Source organism: Telmatherina bonti (genome assembly GCF_933228915.1).
Source record: "Telmatherina bonti genome assembly, chromosome: 2".
NCBI lineage: Eukaryota > Metazoa > Chordata > Actinopteri > Atheriniformes > Telmatherinidae > Telmatherina > Telmatherina bonti.
This window is the reverse complement of record NC_136620.1, coordinates 36,585,383-36,608,036: the sequence shown is the minus strand read 5'-3', so window position 1 is coordinate 36,608,036 and position 22,654 is coordinate 36,585,383. Positions and strand designations below refer to the sequence as shown.

At 38.8% G+C, this 22,654-nt stretch overlaps 1 protein-coding gene across 1 annotated transcript in view; it reads left to right on the top strand.

Annotated features, from left to right (window-relative positions):
* The window catches only part of b4galnt4a (beta-1,4-N-acetyl-galactosaminyl transferase 4a), a gene marked incomplete at its 5' end in the record, with an annotated part of 151,927 nt that overhangs the window by 94,164 nt on the left and 35,109 nt on the right, over window positions 1–22,654 (top strand). The window contains one exon of the mRNA XM_079247103.1: window positions 12,148–12,215. Coding sequence (XP_079103229.1) covers window positions 12,148–12,215 — 68 coding nt within the window. The remainder of the gene's footprint in view (window positions 1–12,147; window positions 12,216–22,654) is intronic.

Sequence of the window (22,654 nt, the reverse complement as noted above, 5' to 3'; positions counted from 1 at the left end):
AGCCAATCCCCCGTTTTGCCATTAATCATTTTTTTTGCCCTAAGCTAATCTGTAATGAGATTTTTCATTGATCAGAATGTGCGTGCAGCTTCCCCAGAGTTTCACCAGACCAGGGCTTGATGGATATTGAAATATCCATATGAGAAGGAAAAAAGAGCAGCAGTGTCACTTCACATCAAGATTTCTTCTGGTTTGAATGTTGGAGTTAACAGGTTTTACCCATCTTTGCATATGTTTTGCTGCTTAGTTTTTTTTTTTTTCCTCTCCCATCCCTTCCCTTCCAAAGACATGCATGTTAGGTTAACTATAGGCAGCTCACAGGATTTCTGTGTTTTCTGTGTAACTAACGTACATCCTCTCTAGCTCCTATCTAATTTATACATACATGCTCATATCGATGTTGTGCATGTCTGTTAGGACAGAAAAATGCTGGTGGTATCATATAAGCTGTGATACGTTCTATCTGGTTTACAAGGCAGACACAAAATAACCAGTACACTAAGAAAAGAAACTTCATTTTGAATTTTTACACCTATATGATAGATTTAGTCATTCTTTTTTAAACAAATATGTCAGTTTTCATTGAAGTATGTTAGTTAGATCATTTATCATTGTTAGTGGTAGCATATTTACTTCATAGGAAGCCAACAGTGTTGCTTTTAACTGCAACAACATGAAAACTATTTCCTAATTCAGTATCCCGCAGCCGATAAAAAAGACGTTTTGTTTTAGTTAAACTATTTTATTGTTTGTGACTGGGCTGGAGATGCGACGGCTAAACAACTGGACCAAGTGAGCTTCCAGATGTCATGTTGCCAGGTGTGGGAAATCCATAAATTTTGCCTCCTTTTATCAAAAAGGGTGTGCTGTCAATTTCAGGTGAGCTGTTATCGTTAGTTAATATGTGTTTATGTTAACTTAAAGTAAACTGAGATCACTCTTTCAGTCCTGATTTCAAGCCAGCATTGAAAATAAGTTTTTGGTTTTCCAGAATTTTCAGAACTGAAAGTCTATTGAACACTTTCATATCATATTAAAAGGCCAGACATTACTGGCTATTAGTGTTTTTCCTTTTTTAGTTTGTTTGCTTTGTTTTTACACAAATATAAAATTATTTTAAATATTCTTATTTATTGTACAGTCATTTGGCCTTTGACACTTTTATTCAAAGCAACTTATAGCAATTAATGTAACATGCATGTCTTGTGATGCCAATTTATTCATCGCCTAAAATAAAATACTGTGGAGACCATCAACATGTGATAAATAGAAAAACACACGGTTTTTCTATATTATTTAAAGGTTTTGTCGTAAAAGTATTCGCATTCATGAAATGAGTTTGTGACCGAAGAAGGTCAGTTATACTGTTTCACAGAAGGAGAGGCATAAATGACGCCTGAAACCTGTTTAGCTGCTTCCGTTGAAAGGATCCCGGCTTTGTACATGTCATTGCTGATGAGACACTTCAACAGCACCAAATCCATCATTTATGTTGTAGTAGTTCAGTCGTACAGAGGTCCCTTTTAGAAGTGTCAAACATCCTACACATCTACACACCCATGTTGGACAGACATCGGCAGGGAGGACAACGGACACTTTCTGGATTGCAATGTAAAACATGTGAAATAAGCTATCACAGTGAGCAGCTTGTCAGTCTGTGTACTGAGTTAGTCCATGAACTCACACTAATGCATGACAGGATTCAAATCAGTTTGAGGTATCTGCAGTTTGATTTGATGAAAAAATGGAATTTAAAAAAAAAAAACAAAAAAAAAAAAACTCACTAATTGCACTGAAGGAAGAAAAATCTGATCCAGCTTTAAGAATTCAGGTTCTCTGGTTTTATGCAACCTTAGTATGGCTAGAAGTCACAGTTAACATCACGGCCCACGTCTTTTCTTTTCTTTTTTCAACTTTTGTTTTCTTCATATCAAATTCATGGCAAGAAGAAAAAGAAAGAAAGGCAATGGTAGATTAGTGGTTAAAGAGGTAAGCTTAGGTTTGGAGGACCTGATGTGAACCACTATAGGCCCCTGAGCAGTGCCCTCATTCTCCAGCTGCTCCCTGGATGCTGGAATCTGGCCTTGCAGCCCACTGCTCCCAGTTTAACTAGGATGCAGAGGAGGAATTTCCCAAGCGGGATTAGTAAGTATAAAATAACAGCAATAATAACAGTAATGATACAACTCAGAATATTCCACACAAAGGTGCAATCAGCCGTTTTCTTGCAGTCAGGATTGACTAATCAGGGGCCTCATTTATAAAGCTGTCACACACACAAAACTTGGAATATGCCAATTATAGTCAGCTTTTGGGATTTATAAAAACACAACTTGGAGGTAAAATGCCCCTACCTCCACACCAATTCTGACCAGGCATATGCACAAAATCTGGAGAAACAGGAAACGGCGACACCAAAGGCAGAAACTAAAACCAAAAAAATTGTGTGAAATTTGAGACATTTGTTCAAAATCAAATATAAAATTTCAGACAGAATCTTGTATTTAACAGCATGTGCGAAAAATGAGAAAATACAGATTTGATATTCTTACTCCACGTAAAACATCAGCCACTAAAATATGTTCTGAAACAAAGCAGGGGATTAGGGTTGGGGATATAGGTGGGTAGGGGGGTGAGAGGATAGGGATGTGTGCAGATGAGTAGATGTGTGTGTGTGTGTGTGTGTGTGTGTGTGTGTGTGTGTGTGTGGAGGGGTATGTTGATGGGTGGGTTGTATGTAATGGGGTGTGCCTGTGTTGGAGGAGTGAGGGTGTCTGTGGGGGGGCTGTGGGTGGTGGAGGGGTGTTTGGTGGGCATGTGTGGTTGGGTAGAAGTAGAGGGATGGGGTGGCGGGGGTGTGAGTGTGTGTGGGGGCGGGGTCGGTTGGGGTTTGTGTGACTTGGTATGGGTGAGTGAGTAGAGGTGGGGTGGGGTTGTGTATGTGATGGGAGATGTGTGTGGATTGTGGAGGGGTGTGTGGATGGGGGCTGAGAGGGGAGTGCGTGTTGGGGGAGGGAGGGTATGCATGTATATGTGTGTGTGGTTTGGTGGTGGGGGGGTGATGTCCCTGCTGTAGATCCTGGTGGTGTGGATCAGTGAGTCGATCAGTGAGGGGATTCAGGTCCATACAGAACAGCAGCAGGGACAGGCCATCTCCTTGATATATGCCACATTTGATGGACACTTGTGCAATTAGCTTGAAGGCGGACCGGGTGGTTCTGTCCTGGACTGCAAGTCTCCGGGAAATGCAATTAGCTTGAAGTTTGGGTCTGCCACAGCCTCATTGAGTTTGCAACGAAGGTCATCATGCTGCCATTGATCTTGTACAGCTTCAGACACTCCAGGATCCATGTGTGTGGCATTGAGTCGTAGGCTGGTTTTGCAGTCTTGGGCGACTGTTCTGTCAACCAGCAGCTGTTGTTTGGCTCCTCTGGTTCCTTTGCCAATGCCTTTCTCTTTCTCCGCCATGTATTGAGCCATGCGCCCACTTACCTTAGCTGCTATGATGCTTGACAGGAGCTTCCATCACACGTGTCATCAGCGACCGGACTTATCCCGAAAGTAAAAACAAGTGGTCAGACATTACAATGTAGGGAGAAAGTGCATCTCCGTCCACAGGAGGAGTATGTTCGCCAGGGAGGAAAAGGGTGCTGCTGCCCACTCCCACAGATTAGAAGCTGGCGGGGAAAATGAATGAGTACACAGATACGCTGGAACCAAATGAGCCAAAGGCCCCGGATAATGCTGCAAGTGGTTTATTCCTTTGTTTCACATAATAAGATGAATGTCCAGACACACACGGGACGTCTCTGACTCCAGTTTATTGATTTTTAAAATACTGGTGTTCCTGTGTGTCTCTGCTGGGTTTGCAGCACTGCAGATGTGGTTGGAGAGGGGGATTCCAGTGGTTCCACCTTGTGCCCTAGCTGCGGTGTCCTCGCAGAGGACACAATAATTGCCATCAAGTATTTACATCCCATGATGTAAATATTCATAAAAAGTTAATATTGCAGTGTTTTTTTGTTTGTGTGTCTTTTTCCTGAGAGATGCCTCTGAAAGCTATCCTCTGCTTCCTCTGTGCATGAGCTCGGGGAATGTGCTGGCGAATGCAAGCTGCTGCCATGTTAAACTGGATTGTAGAAAAACTTGAGTGCATTATCCAAAATTACTCTGAACCTTTACAGTGTGCTTGCATCAGCCCAACTGCAATGTTTTCCTGTACAAAAAAACTTACTTTTCCAGGAAAAAGTGCAGAACTGGTTTTGTATACCTGTGTTTAGCAGTTTTAGCATGTTCTGCAATACATTTCTTGTGTGGATTCTTTGCGTGGCATGCCTGTCGCTTGTAAAGTTACAATGAAATTTTACATTCTACAGCAATAAAAACCATGCCATTCATATATATATATATATATATATATATATATATATATATATATATATATATATATATATATATATATATATACATATATATATATATATATACATATATATATATATATATATACATATATATATATATATATATATATATATATATATATATATATATATATATATATATATATATATATATATATATATATATAATAAACGAGAGAGAAGGGGCGAGGGGGTGAATGGCAAGGTAAATATATTTTCATGTAAAAGATAATTGAAAGTGCTTTACATAAACATTAAAGATGGTGTAAAGAAGCATAAAATACAGCAAAAAAAAATGACAAAAACAAATGCAATTAAAATTGTTACAATCGAATGATGTTTGGACTTAGAATAAGGGTCAATGGAAAAAAGTATATTTTATAGTGGAAATGATGTTTGTAACCACTCTGGCTCACAATGGTAATAAAGGAGGAATCACACATTGATAAGACTGAATAAATTAGAGATAACCAACCTAGACTAAAGTGGGGTGGGGACGTTATTTTTCTGTAGTGAAATGCCGTGAATGGTTGTGGGACAGTAAATGCCATGTTGTAAAGAGATGCAAACCCAAAATTTTAAGAACTTTATTAATCCTGCAGGAAATTGTTGCACCAGGGTTGCCACACAGTAAATTTAAAAAACAAAAACAAAACAAGAAGTAATCTGGAATACTTAAATTAGGATAAAGTATAAATGAACCATACATGATACATGTAGTTTAGCAGTAGATAAGGTACAAATAAGAGATCGTTGTGTCTATTGTAGTACTAAATTTAACTGGTACTGTCCCATATGGAGAAAGAGGAGGAGTTGTGAAGTTTGACAGCCACAGGCAGGAAAGACTTCATGTGGAGTTTTGTGTAGCACCTTGCTGCTCTAAGTCTATGGCTGAAGGTACTGCAATAGGAGACCAGCGTGGCATTCAGGGGATGTGACCTATTGTTCATGATGCTGTAGTAAAACTATGCCTCTATCAATTACTACTTATTAAATTTTAATTACCTCGGAGCACCACTCATCACTTTTACTTAACTTAAGATTCAGGAGGATGAGAAAACCTGAAATATACTTAATTCAATAAACACAGTCTCACTTAAAGTAGTAAATTCTCAGAACGAATGAACCAGAAATTGTACATTCAGAAATTATGACAAGAACGGATGAATTGATTATACATATTTATTACAATGATGGTAAACATACAGCAGTGAAAATGAGCAATGATGGAGAGGTTATTGGTGAGATGGTCAAGTGAATTTGTTTACAGGGATTTTCATTTATGACAGTAATAATGAGAGGTAAAAATGAATTGAATGAAATGGGGCAGAAAGGAACTGGTTGGAATTGAAGCAATTAAATTGGTATCGTTATTTCAATTAAATCTTTGTTAAAATTATACTTAGTGATATTGTGTTTGAATGAGAATTCAAATTTATACTTTGGTTAAATTTGATGTACTGTTGAACACCACAAGTGATATCAAAGCGCTATGAAGATCCTACTTTTTCCCGCTGGGTCAGTTGATGGAGCCGGCGGACCGGGTGGTTCTGTCCTGGACTGCAAGTCTCCGGGAAATGGACCTTCTGGCGTCGGGAGAAGTAGGTCTGGAGCTGCTCTGATGAACGGGTTGGGATCTCTGTCCAGCAGAATCCCAGAGCCAAGGGCGGTGTTTCTCGTACTCAAATTATTCCAAAGGTTGTGTTCCACGCGTACTGTCTGAGGGTAGGCAGTACTTGTACAGACGCAAAAATTAGTGGAACTGCGGTTCTGGTGAATTACTGATGTCAAAAAGGAAAAATAAAAATGTTCGCTGGATAAACTTAAACAAGGCTTGTTTCGCCTTCAACACAAATATTACTTTTCTGTTCGAACTTATCTCGTTAAGATCTTACGCGCACAAAAGAAGAGAGATGGAGTAAACTTATGAGAACAAAGAAACAGCTGCGTACAGCAGAAAGTTGCGAGAGGGCAACGGAATTAAGTCAAAGTACAAGAATCACGGCGATCGAGAGTCAAGGGCCGAGAGAGAAGAACAAGGGAGGACAAAAACCCACGAAGTCCAGAGCGCGGGTCCATTTAACTGGACCCTTCCTCCTAGGTCCTGACCAATCACAAACCACTAATAGTCAGAAGGCTGGTCAGTCTTACCCAATCAGGTCAGCTTTGATTGTTAACCAAGAGGGTAGGAGTGATTCAGGTCTTATTTCACTGCGGGCCCTGGTTCCTTTCTCCCATTTCATTAACATGATCATGATAATCAAATTATTAACTTTGTTTCCTAGCTTTAAGCATGGCAATCAACATTCTGGGGACTCATGCAGATGTTTTGTTTGCTTGAAAAGGTAACATTTACCAATAGTAATACTTTTACACATGAAACCCAATTGTTGCATATTTCACATATTTCTTATCAAGTGTGGATTAATCCATTGGCATGACTTGTCTTCCTCAGCCGATGAATCCTGAAAGAGAGTTACATTCTTATCCATTCCTATTATTTGCTTAACAGGGGTTCCAAACTTGGAAAGATATAACCAACATTATGTAGTAAAGTGTTCATGATTGATTCTGATGTGTGATCAGTTCAAGGATTTAAATCACATATGAGAATGAATAAAAAGGGAAACTTCAGTCAAACCTATCAACAAAAATCATGTAGGCTACATTAAACCAGTTAGTGAAAGGAAATTTAAAGGAGACACAAAGAAGTGCATCTGGAGTTTCTTCCTGTGGGAAGAGGGGTGGATCTGTCACCCAGAATGTATATTCGGGGAGGATCAAAGCAGAGCTGCCGGGTCTCTCTCCTGGCGCCGTTGAGTCTTATCTGGAGGTGTAAAGGTGTCATTTTGACAAGAGCCAGTTGCTTAGTTCGATGTGACATTCCGTATCTATTGACCTAAGGGACTGTAAACTGTTAGAGGTTTTGTTCAGACCATCTGGTTTGGGGTCTGCAGGAGGTCCTGAAAGAGAAATCTGGAGGTAAATGTGAATTGTGTGTTTATCTGGGGGGAAAAAGAAAAGAAAACTAATACACCCGAAGCCGTCCTCCTCTTTCGGGTCACAAAAGGTCATTTTCTCCAGTCCTCTAGGATGACACTCCTCTGACTGCAAGAGGAGATCAAGAGCCCATAATTTAATCCAGCCAAGGAGAAAAAGAAAAGGAAAATAAAAGTTGTTTTATTCCTCCTGGAAGAGCCTTGGAGGCTACAATGCTGAGCAGTTTCTTCAGCATCCCTTGCTAAGGATGGTAGTTCCACTCCCAGAACAGAGCCAACTCAGAGTATGTTGGCATCAGCTGCCTTCACCCTGTCACCCCAGCACCCCACAGTGAAGATGACGACACTTGAGACCACCAAGTGGTAAAACATCAGCAGCAATGTCCTGCAGACATGAAAAGATCTAAGTTATCGCAGAAGGAAAAGGCGACTCTGCCCTTCCTTGTAGAGAGCATGGTGTTGACTGTCCAGTTTATTGTCTTTATGGACCCCAAGATACCTGTGATGGTCCACCTCAGTAGCCTTGATGATAGCCCTACCCTTTTTTCTTCCTGAAGTTCTTTCATTTTCCCCCTGTTGAGCTGCAGGTGGTTCTGTCCACCACACCTCAGTATTCAGCTTCCTGGTCATTAATGCAGCCCACAATGGTGGAATCAGAACTTCTGCAGATGGCAGGACTGTGAGTTGTACTTGAAGTCCATGGTGTAAAGTGTACATATAGGGTGAAAGAACTGTCCCCTGAGGAGACCCTGTGCTGCTTGTGATGGTGTCTGAGGTGGTACCCTGCAGCCTCACGTACTGTGGCCAGCCTGTGAGGTAGTCGCCAATCCAGGAGACCAGACATTGTTACCATGACGATGTGGAGTTAATGACTGCCCAGACAAAGAAGACAGGAAGTGAGTCTGAACAAAGCAAGCTTTGATTAAGTCACTCCCACCTCTGCAGGTGCAGCACAGTCTCCACTAACCAAACCAAGATCTCTGGTACTGGGACAATGCCAGAAGGTCACTAAATGGGGATGATTGGATGTCAATGTGGCTGTGTCTAGGAGCAAAACAGTCATTCATCTGCTCAAAGACTCTTCCAAATCTTGAATTCCCCTCATATGGAAGTGTCTTGAATAAACAAGTTCGGGTCCAGAGCCAGTCAGATCAGTCCAGGAGGGGCCAGAAGCAGAGAGCTGGAGCAGATCCAGGGCAATAAAGCAGATTTAAAAAACCAAGCTAGAGAACAGAAGACAAGACAGGTTTGCAGAGAATTGAGGGTTACAAGGTGCTTAAGAGGGGAGAGTGGATTGAGTTGATTGATGGTAATTTCAGTCAGCAGGAAGCATGCCCAAATAAGGCATGAGTCAGAAAGGCAGAGCAGAATCATGACAAAAATAATTAAAAGCAGGATGAGTTACAAGTTAACATGCACGTTTCTTGCATAGGTTTATGAGAAATGGCAGAAAACTAGTTGCATGAGGCAGGTGTAACGTCTCCATAGCTCTGCTGTGTGTACGTACTTCTCTTCTCTTTCAACCCTGTTTCACTCTCCATTGTTTCAGGGTCACTGGTCAACTGAAATGAGTTTTCTTTCCTAGATACCTACATGTGTGGGTGAGGTTCACACAGAGACAGGCAGAGTGGGAAGAAAAGATATGTGTATCAGACCGAAGTTGATATACGTCTGGATTTCTTAGCTGATATAAGTTTGAAAAATTTGATCGCCAAGTTTCCGGCTCATTTTTTTAAGAAGAGACTTCGTTATTGCAAAATGTGAGAACGCTGAGTTTGAGAGGCGATATGAGGAGTGTGTTTGCCTGTGTGTCGGCTGCCCCTAATGGTCACTTGCCTTCTGATTTACCTGCTGCCTACTCTGGTGAGGAGATGACTCATCCGTCAGTGTGAAAGCATCAATATGTGCATGTGTGTGTCTGTGTGTGGTTGTTGCTCCCGTCTGTACTACATGTGTACCAAACAGAACAAGAAGACCCTCACTGGGGAGATGAGTTTTAGCACGTTTTGTCCTTGAAACAATTACTTTGATCAGTACCTTTGTTCACGAACAGCTGGCAGACAAAAGAATAAAAAACAGAAAAGAGGAAGACACAATTTAATTTAGGAAGATTTGCTCTCTGAAACCATTTCTTTGTTCCTTTTTTTTTTTTTTCCACATTTGTACAAAACTGCTTTTTAAACCCGTATAGGTTCACTACTTTCTTAGAATATGATTATAAACCTTTGATTTATAAGGGGGAAAAATGTAATGATGCATATTACTTGCTTCACGTAACCCTATAACAGTGTGCACAAACTGTAATATCTTAAACCAGGTTTACAGGTAAAAGTCAGGTTAAATGTAATCTTACTTTAATCAGGACCACTGCAGTCAAAGCATTTTAGTTATCTGCAATGACAGCTTTTCATAATCATTTATGGGGGCACTTTGGCTTTGTTCTCAGAATTTTCTGCTTCTGCATGCAGATGTGAAATACCTGAGACAGAGAGCTAATACCCTAAAGACTACCAAACACAGCACTATAAACCACAACAACCATGATGTTGACTAAGTTAGACACTGTTTTAAAATGAGAAACCGACATTGCAAAGTAGCGTGCCATGGAGGCGGCAAAGGTTGGTGCTCTGATGCAGTTTAGCGTCCTCTAAATGAGATTTCCCTTTTGAGTTTGTTTGAATCAACTGACTTAATCAGCTGATGTGAGTTGGCTGTGAGGTTGCTGATTTACTGAGATATGATTCTATTTTATGACTTAAAAAAACAGAATTCACTCAAGATCACATCTGTGGTCTTGTTTATTCCTTAAGCAGTAAGCCTATTTCTCCTTAAAACCCCTCTTTTCTTTAGAAATGATTCAAGTGACTAAGACTGCTGCATACAGAGCTGTTTTCACTGAATGTTTTCCCCTTTCTTTATATTACTCTGTTCCTGTTTTTATTTGTTTGTGCAGCTTTAACTGGTTGGAGTTTAAGTCCAGTGCTGAGGAAATAAAATTATATTTGAACAGCCTGGCATTTAGAATTAAGCAGGATGTGATTCTCATGTGCCTGATTAGAGTTTAAAGCTGAGCATGTATCATTTAACATGTATAATGGTGCCATAACACACACTGCAGTGGAGTTGTGCAGTTACTGAGGAACTGAGGCAATACATTCATTAACCTCCATGTTTTTACTTGGATCTTGCACAACAAACACCTCATCATGGGTAAACCCTCCAGAATCCCAGACAGAGGAAAAACCAGCATGATCTAACTTGAGCAAACACACAACACTGACTCACTCCACCAACAAAACCTGCATCTTTACCTCTGAGCAACGCAAGTCGAGGGGAAATACTCTCGACTGCAAAGACCATGTTTTCCCTGCACTCAATTTTGTTTTTGTTTGGTTTCTTCCAGTGAGTCAAAATTCATTAAGCAGATTTAAAAATGTGTTTCATTGTTTCCTCAACATTATTGTAATCAGGTATTTAAACATGACTACAAAAAGCACTTTGTTATTAATACAAACTTACTAAACTAGCTTGCTCATGCTTCTTTCTGCTACCCTCTTAACTTCACCGTATCCTACATGTTTTCTACTTGTGACTTGACTCCTAATGTTCCACCTCCGTCTGCGCTGAGGCAGAAATGTTTGAAGATACTTTGGCTGTGGAAATGTACTGGAGCAGAAGCATGCTGTGGGCCTGCGAATGAAAGCACAGTAGTACACATTGTTTCCTCCCCTTCTCAAGCCAACTGCTTCACAGAGACTCTCAGATGCGTAAGCGCTGCCAGGGGCCCGGTTGGTTTTGAACAGATTTTGCTGCCTGTTCTTGCCATAGACCCTCTCTTCTAATGCCAGCAATCCGATTGGACTAATTGTAATTTCCCTGTATAACTGTCATTTCTGTCTGTGTGTTTGTATATTGTAGGTGCTTCAGTTTGTGTGTGCTTCGGTCTGTGAATACTCTCTGGTATCCAGCTTGAGGATCAGCAGCTATTTACATGCTGAAAGGCTGTTGTGATCCGTTGCCACCACAGGGCAACAATGTCTTCTGAACAGCTTCATAACCGGAAGTGTGTCCAGCTCAGACAATTGAAGGCATGCCCACTGTGATCTTAGCTGCATTCTTTCATTATGGATCAGCAGCAGCAGGGGCCCTAATTAGTTGTGTTGGCTTGCTGAGGAAATGAATGGGCTCTGATTTGACCACAGGGCCAGCACAGGATTCCCAGTGGCTCAGATGAGCTTGTTTCTTAGAGGCAGAATTGGCAGGGAATCCCTCTGCCTCATTTTCTGTCTGTTTATAGTCATTAGTTCTCATCTATTTGCTCTCTTCGCCCATCACAACCTGCCTGCTGATTGACTCTCCTTGATGCTCCAGGCATATTATCTTGTTTTTCCAATTACTTTTCATTTGTAGTGGTGTCATAACCAAGGGACCTCACAGGATCTCAGAGCATCCTTTTCAATTGAAAAACTAAATTGATAAGAGCTGACCTGGGGTAATGCTATACGTGTATAGATACTTCTTTACCTCCAAAATAGTTTATAATCAATGCCTAATAATCATTGAGCTGGTGTTCTTGTGTCACATTGAAGTTCTAATAATAATTTGCAAACCCTTTCACAGGTTTAATGCTTTTTTTTTTTTTTTTTTAATCCTACACTCGATTTTTCTCTTCTCTTTTTTAACACACTGTCCCTGACCTGTGTCTCTTGTTATGTGTCTTGCAGCTGGGTACAGAGTGGACCGCTCCAGGCGAGTTCAGCAAGTTCAGATCCCAGTCCTCCAAATCTGTGCAGTAAGTACCTGTGACAATTGCCCACACATCACAATGGTAAATTTATTTCACTCCAGAAAGCAAAAAAAAAGTACAGATTTTCTCTGGATAGGTCTTTTGCTTTCTTCCTGGCAGTATTTAGCGATCATGCTCTGCATTTGTTCACAGTCTACTATTTTTTCATCAAAACAAAGTCAACTTGATGGATCACATGAATTGCTTTAAACATCTGGAAGGCTGTCCTTCAAAACAGTTTGGAAAAGGAAAGGCAAATTCTTAGAGGCAAAAGTGACAAGGAGTCCATATTAAGCTTCCTCATATGAATTAATATGAATAAACAAGCTGGAAAGGAGCAGAATTGTCACAATTCCAAGTGCAGAGGTTATTTTTGTATTCAGTGGAGAGGTGTTGTAGATGGCAGTAAACAGGGAAAGTTTGGTAATGTGTGGAGGATAGGTGTTTATTGGGATGTTGAAGTTAAGCTGGAAAGAGGACAGTCCAATGTGGAGGTTTGTCATATGGATCAGAAAGCACAGACTGTTAGTGTCAGGAGGAGATGAAAGCAGATCATTGGCTGTGGTGACCCCTAAAGGGAGCAGCTCGTATCAGATATCTGAATGTTAACAATAACAGTGGATCAAGCTCTTTTGCTTTTATTTAAAGATTTCTTCCAGTGTAAAGAGATTTCATTTGGTGATTTTACTTCTTTTGAATATCTTGGTTTTATTTTAAAAGGCTTTCCTAAAATCTTATTTTTCTTATCATCTACGGACCTCCAGTACACTATACAAGTTTCATTGATGAATTTTCAGAAGCACTGTTATCTCTACTGATTTCCATCACTTTATCTTAACAGGTGATTTTAACGTTCACATAGATAATCTAACAGACGGTATTACCAAAGAATTTTCTTCTGTATTGGACACGTTTGGTTTAAGGCAACATGTAAAAGAACCGACCCACATTCGAGGTCACATTCTAGACCTGGTTTTTTTCTAAAGGTGTTGATATTTCCTCTGTTGCAGTTTCTGATTTGGCCTTGTAGGACAGTTTCTGTATCTTGTTTAACTTATTACCCAGAATATCCAAATAACCTGCTTCTCTGTTCGGAAAAGGTTAACTAATGAAAGAACAAGTGCGGCGTTTATCAAGGCCGTAGCTCGGTTGCCAACGACAACTGCAGAGTCAGTTGATGGACTCCTGGATAATTTCAATCTGAAAATCTTGAATGTGATGGATGCTGTTGCAATGATAAGAATCAAGAGCAACTTAAGCAAACAGAAGACACCATGGCGAAATACCAATATGGTTGTAAACCTCAAAAGAGAATGCAGAAAAGTAGAAAGTAAGTGGAGGAAAACAAAACTTCAGATTCATTATGAGCTGTACAAACAAAGCCAGCGAGATAATAACAATGAGCTGTGCAGGGCCAGAGAGCGGTATCTATCTCATATGATTAACAAGAATGTCAATAATTCCTGCACTCTGTTTGCTATGATAGAATAACGTACAAATCCTTCTAAGCAATTCAGCCCATACCTCCTCTCCCCTTAGAAATGCAATGAATTTGTTGACTTGTTATAGTGGCAAAAATTAAAACAACTTGACAAAATATTAATGTCACATATTTAAACAGGAAAACTAGTCTATTTCCAAAACTTAGAAATAACTCTGATGTTATGTCAGAATTTAATATGATTGATTTAAAAATTCTACAAGAAACATTTTCACATCTGAAATCAAGGAGATGCTCTTTGGACATGAGACCATCTGACTTTTTAATAGTAGTTTTTACCTCTGTAGAAAGTGATCTCCTGCTTATTGTCAACGGCTCATTGGCATCGGGTATTTTTTCCAAGTCTCTAAAGACAGCTGCTGCTAAGCCACTGCTAAAGGAAAAAAAACTCTAGATGCCTTTGTAATGAACAACTATAACCTGTCTCTAACCTTATAGTTTAAATCCAAGATAATTGAGAAAGTTGTGTTCAATCAGCTTTATGACTTCTTAAAATGAAAGTGAAAATCTTGATAAATTCCAGTCAGGCTTTCGACCTCATCTCAGCACAGAAACAGCTCTGGTCAAAGTCTTAAATGAGGTTGAGTATGGATTCTGGTGAAGTGTCAGTCCAGGTTCTGCTGGAATCTCAGTGCTGCATTTGATACTGTAGATCACAGAATTCTGTTGGACAGGCTGGAAAACTGGGTTGGATTTTCTGGAGTGGTCCTTCACTGGTTCAGGTCCTATTTAGAAGTTATTTTGTTACAATTGACAGCTATGAATCTGAGCGAGTGGCCGTAACTTGTGGAGTACCTCAGGAGTCAGTCCTTGGACCTCTTCTGTTCAACTTGTATATGCTCCCTTTGGGTCAAATATTACAGAACTTTAACATCAGTTATCACAGTTGTGCAGATGACACGCAGCTTTATGTGTCTTTGTCACCAGATGACCACAGTCCAATAGACTTATTGTGACAGTGTTTGGAGCAAATAAATACCTGGATGAGAGATAATTTTCTTCAATTAAATGAAGAAAAAACTGAGATTATTCTGTTTGTTAGCAAAGAGAAGAGGGTCAGCGCTGGCAAACACCTTGAGACTCGAGCTCCTAAAACCACCAATCAAGTCTGTAACCTTGGAGTGTTGATCGACTCAGATCTGACTCTCAGCAGCCACACAAAAGCTGTCTCTAAGAAGCTTTTTACCAACTGAGAAACAGAAACAGGATTAAAGGTTTAGTCTCCCAGAAAGACCAGGAGAAACTCATCCATGCATTCATCTCCAGTAGACTGGATTACTGTAATAGTCTTTTAACAGGACTTCCTAAAAAGAGCATTAAACATCTGCAGCTCATCCAGATGCTGCTGCTGGAGCTTTAACTAGGACTAAGAGGTCTGAACACATCACACCAGTTTTAACATCTTTACACTGGCTTCCAGTCAGTCACAACCTGCTGATTGTTTACAAATCCCAGAATGGTTATGGACCAGAATGCATCTGTGATATGTTCAGAGAATATAAACCAAGTAGAGCTCTTCGATCCAAAGATCAACTAGTCCAGACCAGAGTCCAGACTAAACATGAAGAAGCAGCATTTAGCTGTTACGCTGCAAACAAGTGGAACAAACCGCAAGGGGAGATTAAACTTTCACCAAATGTGAAAACTTTTAAATCCAGGTTAAAAATATTACTTTTTTCATGCGGCTATACATGAAATCTGCACAGTAACTTTTAATTAATTCTGCTTTTAATTATTATAATATCATTTATTATTCTATTGGCTGCATGGTGGCATGGTGGTTAGCACTGTAGCCTCACAGCAAGAAGGTCGCTGGTTCAATCCTTGGCTGTGGCAAGGTTTGGTCAGTGCCTTTCTGTGTGGGGTTTCCATGTTCTCCCTGTGTATGCGTAGGTTCTCTCCGGTTACTCCGGATGTCCCACTATCCAAGACATGCATGTTAGGTTGATTGTGTAAATTTCCCATAAGAGTGAGTGTGACTGTGAGTGGTTGTGTGGCCCTGCAATGGACTGGCGAGCTGTCCAGGGTGTACCTTTTGCCCTAAGACTGCTGGGATAGGCTGCAGCTTCCCCGTGACCCTGAATTGGATTAAGCAGTTTGGAAAATGAATGAATAAAGGAACGATTTTAATGTGATTTTGCGATTTGTGTTGTCTTTTATGCTTTTTTTTCTTTGTTTTTACACCATCTGTCATACTGTTTTATGTGAAGCGTTTTGAATTGTTTTGTACATGAAAGGTGCTATACAAATAAACTTGCCTTGCCTTGCCTAAAAGTAAGATGAGATGGTATTAGTCTGTCTGTCTTCTATCAGCTTCGGCACATCATTTTGGGGACAGGTTGCATCTAATGCTTCCATGACTGCTGCTTGCTACTGCTCCCCTTCTAAAGTCATTGTTAAGTTTATTATGATTGTATCAGACATCCTAAAGTAGTGGGCCCTTTTTTTTTTAAAGATTTTTTTCCATATGGCTGAATAAATTTATCAAAACTCTTAAAAATGCTGCTTTAAATGAAGTGGAGGGTGATGTCTTATCACCTGATAATGGCACAAATTGGGACGGTAATGTTATCATATTACAACTCATCCAACAAATTCTACAGCAATCAGACAAGGCATAGCATCTGTGCACAGTTGATAACATATAATATATGTTTAAACTCCTAAAGTATTTCTGTAAGTAGTACTATAAAGCTTACACTAACAGTTATGACGTATCAATTTAAATGGACTTCTTTGTTGGTTGAGGTAGTTGCCATGAAAAGCCATGAGTTTGTCAGGTTTTAGTTGCACTAATATGAGCTGAGTCATGACAATTGCTGCAGTTACAGGATGGCAGTACAAAAGAAAAATGGCAGAAGTGTCAACATCTTCGGTGCTTTTTTATGAAAAAGGAGGCCTTCTATCTTCCAACTCCACAAAATTTATTTTTCTTCTTGTCTGATCACACAAAAAGCACTGACTTAGTGCCACATTAAACTAAACTTAATATAAGCACAGTTAGTTCAAAAACCTGCTAAAATGTCTCTTTTACATGCAGTAATACTTGTTATGGGGTTGGTTCTTTTGTTTTTGTTTGCATTTTGCTTATTTTCACCATTGAGGAAAAATGAGCTGTTGTATCGCGCTCCATCTTTCACACACACACACACACACACACACACACACACACACACACACACACACACACACACACACACACACACACACACACACACTTACACATATACACACATACACATATACATAGACAATGTTGTGCTCACAGTCAGAGCAGCACAGTGTGTCCCTGTCACATAGACAGTTTAATTACCACACAGGAACCAGAAGCCAAAAGGACAATGGGGTTTTATATGCGGATCTTTTTACTCTCATCACCATTTAAAAATGAGTCATTTGTGAGCTACTCTGTATTGGTTAAGATGTGTTTGCAGGAAGAAAAAATCCCTTTAAAGAATCTCAGTGGAACTGAAAGATTTTCACACTATGGAGCTCCTAAACAAAGGTTAATTCTGCTCCCATCTTGCATCCTGTCTTCTCTGAGCTCTCTCCAGCATGTAAAAGTCAGTCTGATGTTGTCTTTTGTCTTATCTATTGCTCTGTCACTTTCTCTCTTTCTTTACTTTGTTTCCTCTGATAATGTCTCCATGCATTTCTTTGCTAAATTAACCCGTTCAAAACTGTTATCGTGTTAATGTCCAGTCACATGGTGCTGTAACAGTCACATGGTGCCGTAAAGTGAAACGCAGCAGTCCCATTAACTCTGAGCTGGAGAAAAAAAAAAACTAAAAGGCAGTTTCTCAGCCATAGAACAGAAAGAATGGAAACATTGGAATGCTGAAATCTTTACAAGGCCAAGTTTTTGGGATGTGTTGCAACCGTAAAATACAAAAATAGATTTATACTATTATACAAACAACCAAAATAAAATTTTTAAAAAATGTAATTTTCATCTTTCACAGTAGTAAATAAAGCATAAAAAAATTTATGCTTTATTTACCACTGTATATATACATATATATATATATATATATATATATATATATATATATATATACATATATATATATATATATATATATATATATATATATATATACATATATATATATATATATATATATATATATATATATATATATATTTATATATGTATAATCCATTTTTAATCCTGATTAATGTCACACATTGCAAATAGTCCAAATGTGAAAACTGGGAGTATCACAGACAATGGAGCATCAAACATGGGTCTTTTTGGCTGTTGATGAATACTACCAGTGTTCCCCTTCTACCTTCCCATCAGCAGTTCTTCATGCTAAAAATGGAGAACAAAACTTTTATCACAGTTTAGGACGTCAAATTTAGTTCTTTTTTTTTTTTTATTTAAAGGAAACTGTGAGCCTTTATATTTGGGATGTTTTTAGCCTTCATAGACCAATCCTTTTACTATTTTAAGCTTGGATTGATGAAGTGCTACACTGTGCGCTGTAGAGCTACATGGCTCTTATATATTCTGGAACTCTGTGTTTTCTTTTTTCATTTGGTGACTTTGCACACAACAATAACCTTTCCTTTATATGTAAAGGGATTTTATAATAACCTCATATCAGACATGATGCGGTTTGCAAAATTCTGGCATTTTAGGTTTAATGGCATTTCTAATTTAAGACAAAATTGTCTTTATTTTAGCGACTTGCCATCACTTGCTTTAGGGAAGTCAGAGACGGCGTGAAGACCAGCTTAAGATAATTAAGAAAATCTGGTTTGATGTGTCTGTGCGTGGGTGTATGTTGATGATATGTGTGTGTTCATGATTTTGCATGCAAGGAAATGCATGCCTCTGTGCATTAACGTGCATGTGTTAAATACTATGCTATTTGAACATTTGTCTCTGCGTCTAATTAGTTTATCCAGACTCCTCAAAGCATGCCAGTTTATTTAGCTCCACCATGTAATATACATCCTTTCACACACCATCATATTTCTTTATAGAGAGGGGTACTTTTAGAAAATGGTAAATGTGTACGGCAGGATTAATTGCCATGAATATATAAAACAACGTCCTTTAATTGGGATGGAATTGAACTGAAATGACCAAACTAGCAGGGATGTTATGATAAAAAAAAATAAAAAAAAAGATAAAATAAAATATAAACAGGTTACTTCAAACATTTGTAAACCTGTTGAATAAATAATAGACCAAAACAATAATCACTTCAGTGTTTCTTGGTTATTGAACTCAATATTGTGGATGGAAAGCCACTGTGAAATTATAAGTAATGAGCGTAAAGCTAGTCTTCGCCAGCATGATCCTCTTGGGCAGTTTATTAGCGAATAAGTTCAAGTCCATTTGAGCCTATTTAAAGACTCTGTTCAACCATAGTTATGTTTTTTACAAAGCTGTGATCAAAGCCACAGTTTCAACACACTCTCAGACTGTTCTTAGTTATTAGTGTGTTGGCCCCACAGCTGGATGGAATGAAAGAAAAGTGGAGTAAACCGAAGCACGTAAGACTGGAGTTGAATGGCACGGTGCAGAAAACAGCAAACAGAACAGCCTTCTGAGATGTAATTGAACAGAGGAGAGCAGAATGAAACACAACAGACACTCACACGTTAGCAAGGTTGTTCCTTTTCCTTCTCGGTCAGGACTGCAGTTATTTATAAGTCTTGGTTCATTGGACCTGTACAGCAGATTGGAGCAGAATTGAGTGAACAGTGACTAATGGTTGCTGCAGGGCTGAATCATATTGTCAGGAAATGAAACATATTGTTGTTGAGGGGTTCACATTAAACCCCCTTCGCTCGCCTGGTGGAGATCTCCATGCGATGCAACCAAAGGTTCTGAGCAGAAAAACATACCAGTACATGCACACTGCACATTTACCAATAAGGGAAATGTAAAGACGATCAAGTTTCCAGGCACTTTGCAGGATCATCCTGACTGCATTATAAACATCGTCTTTATTTTAACCATAAATCAACAATAATTTCTCTCTGAATTTTTTCTGATCTATGACATCTTATGAGTAACTGGGTTCACCTGAACAATAAATTGGCTTTGTCACTGAACGCTGCTGCATGTTACAAAAAAGGAAAGAGTAGCTTTTACCAGCCGAGGAGACAGAGATCTTCTAGAGAGCAGGGGCTGCTCTTGAAGACCTTTTTTGACACAGTGGTGAGATCAGACATTTTTATGTGGTCGTCTGCTGGAGCAGCAGCATGTTTGCTGCGGAGAGGAAGCAACAGTAGAAACTGAGCAACAAAGCCAGAAATGTGGATAACGCATATCGTCCATTTTGGAGAATGTTTTTTTTTTATTTTTTTTATTAAGTTTTTGAAAGATTATTACATGGGTCAGTTTTTACAAAGCGTAATCATGAAGATGATCATTAAAAAGGAACAACAACAAAGAAATTAAACCGTATATTACAAGGGGAATCAACCAGTGATGTAGTTGTAAAGTTTGCTCAGATGTAGGGTTTTAGTACGTTTTTAGGTTAGTACAGTTCAACTTTTGGATCACATTGAAATAAGTACAAAGATTATATTTTTTGAAGAGAGAAAAAGAGGGCATTTTTTTCAATTGTTTGATTTTATATATGTGAAAATTTGCTAAAATAATTAGCAAACTGATGACATATGACTCATTTTTGGTGGAGTTAGAATTTCTAAAAATAAGTAGCAGGTCAGACTGGTTTAAAAGGAAATCCTTTCCCCAAATGTTTTTTAAGATCGAATGAAAAGTCAGACCAGAAAAGAGATACATGTACACATCGGAAAAATAAGTGTTTCCTGGTTTCAGTCATTTTGGCAAAAGTTTCATTTATCATTTCAACCAGGTACGTATTTGTGGATGAGATTATTAACAGGATAATATTTACGCACAATTTTGAAGACAAGTTCTTTAGCCTTATTGGGCAGAATAAATTTGTTAGGAAAAGTAAATATAGTGTTCCACGTTATTTCATCTATTGTCTGGTCCAGTCATCTGTATCTAGCAAGTGCAATGGTTTTAGTAAGAAGGAGTTTTCTGCTGAAATCATTGTTAAATTTCTTATCAGAGATGGAAACTCTGTTAACTTTAACACTGTAGTTAGCTATATTAAAGGAGGTATGTATGTTTGGTTGACAACGTGATAGTGCCATGATACCTGATGGGAGGGCATTATTAACAGTGTTATATTCGTCATGAGGTGTAGGAACACCATATTTGCTCTTAAATTCATCAAAAGAATATTGCTGACCATTGTTATCAATAAGTTGTCTTACAAGCAGGATGTTGAATTTTGGAGAACAGTTGCCATCGACAGCGCTGCAGAACTCCTTCAGTAACTGACTGCTTCACCACAAACATGTGAGAGAGGGCTGTCGCAGGTCTTTCCATCCTGCAGTGGTTGAACAGTAAAATATGTACGGTACTGCTCACAGTTCACCAAAGAATTTGTTTTTTGTTTTTTTTTATCAAAGAAAAAGTTTGTTCTCAACCAATAATTGCTGCATATGCTTGGAAAAAATACAAGAAGAAGAAGTAGGTGGATGTAAAGGCTTAAATGAGCTGAAATGAGACATCACCTGTTGGCCTTCTAGTAACTGCAGCGTGAAATTTCATCTGACTGTAGGTGTGTAACTTGATGAATATTATCGACAGGAAAGAAGAATCTGGACACCTGTTAGGGAGATCTGGAAGTTGTCCACACCACCTGGAAGTCATAATGCCTGTTATTAGTGTATGTGTGTGTTCTATATTAAGCAGGGAGGATTTTGCCCATCTCCTGGTTTTGATCTGTCTATCTTCCTTAAAGCTTTTATCCTCTCCCTCATGACTCCATCTCATAAAAAGTGATCCATATGAGGATTTCTATGAGCTTATCGGCAAATAAGATAAAGCAGTTGGAACATTTGAACATGATTATATTTATTTTTTGATGGCCTGTCAGACTGTTGGTCATCATCAATAGAGGATTAAGCTTGAGCTTCTTCCCTCTCCCTTTGAGTATGTTATCCTACATGTTCAATAAATCAAAAAAATCAAAGATAACTTATTATCCATAAGCTTTTCTGGCCGTTTGATTGTCTGCTTTTTATGATAGTAATAATAAAAAGTAAACCAAGTTCAACATGAATTATTTGCCAGTTTCGGTTTCCTAAATATGAAAAGTCATTTGAAATTCTGTGTTTTAATGAGTCATTTAAATAAGTAATTATGGGACAATGAAAAGAAAGGACATCTTGATTTAGCCTTTTCTGAAGTATTTTCAAAATTATTCATAAGATTTGATTAAAAGATCATTTCTAATCAAGTTAGAATAATACCCATTTAAAAGACTCCGCCTGAAAAGACTCATGGCAGTCATTAATTTTAAGAAAATGTAATTTTGGAAGTCTGGTTTTTGTCTGCAGAAGGCTTTGTCCCCACCGCTGCTCATATCTGTGCAGTGATAGGTTGGCAGTGCCTGCCAGGTGCTGTCACAACAGCTTGACGAGTGACAGTGAAGTAGTCAGATGAGGAACCCAGATAACCCTGCTGACACTAACTCCTCTCTCTGAAACAGCTAACAGAGCCCTGGGCTGTGAAGACAACACCAGGGACACTGACACTTGCTGAAGTCCTACAAACTGAACTGCTCTGAGGAGCATACTAAGCATTCCCAACTCATAATGTGGAGGGATTTAGAAGCTGGGCTTTGATCGATGGCAAACCAAAGATTAATGAGAATATTGTTTGAAAAAATGAAATATTAACGAGTACTGACCGAGTTTGTTCAGCACAGCCAGTTTAAGGTCAGAGTTGTAAAAAAAAAAAAAAAAAAAACATGAAATAAAAGAAATTAAAAAAACACTTTGTTCCTTGAAGTAGAAATTTGTACAAATTGTGGACAGAAAATGGGTCACAGCTATTTCTGTTAAGTAGCAATGGGTTGCAGGAAATGTTTTTTTTTTT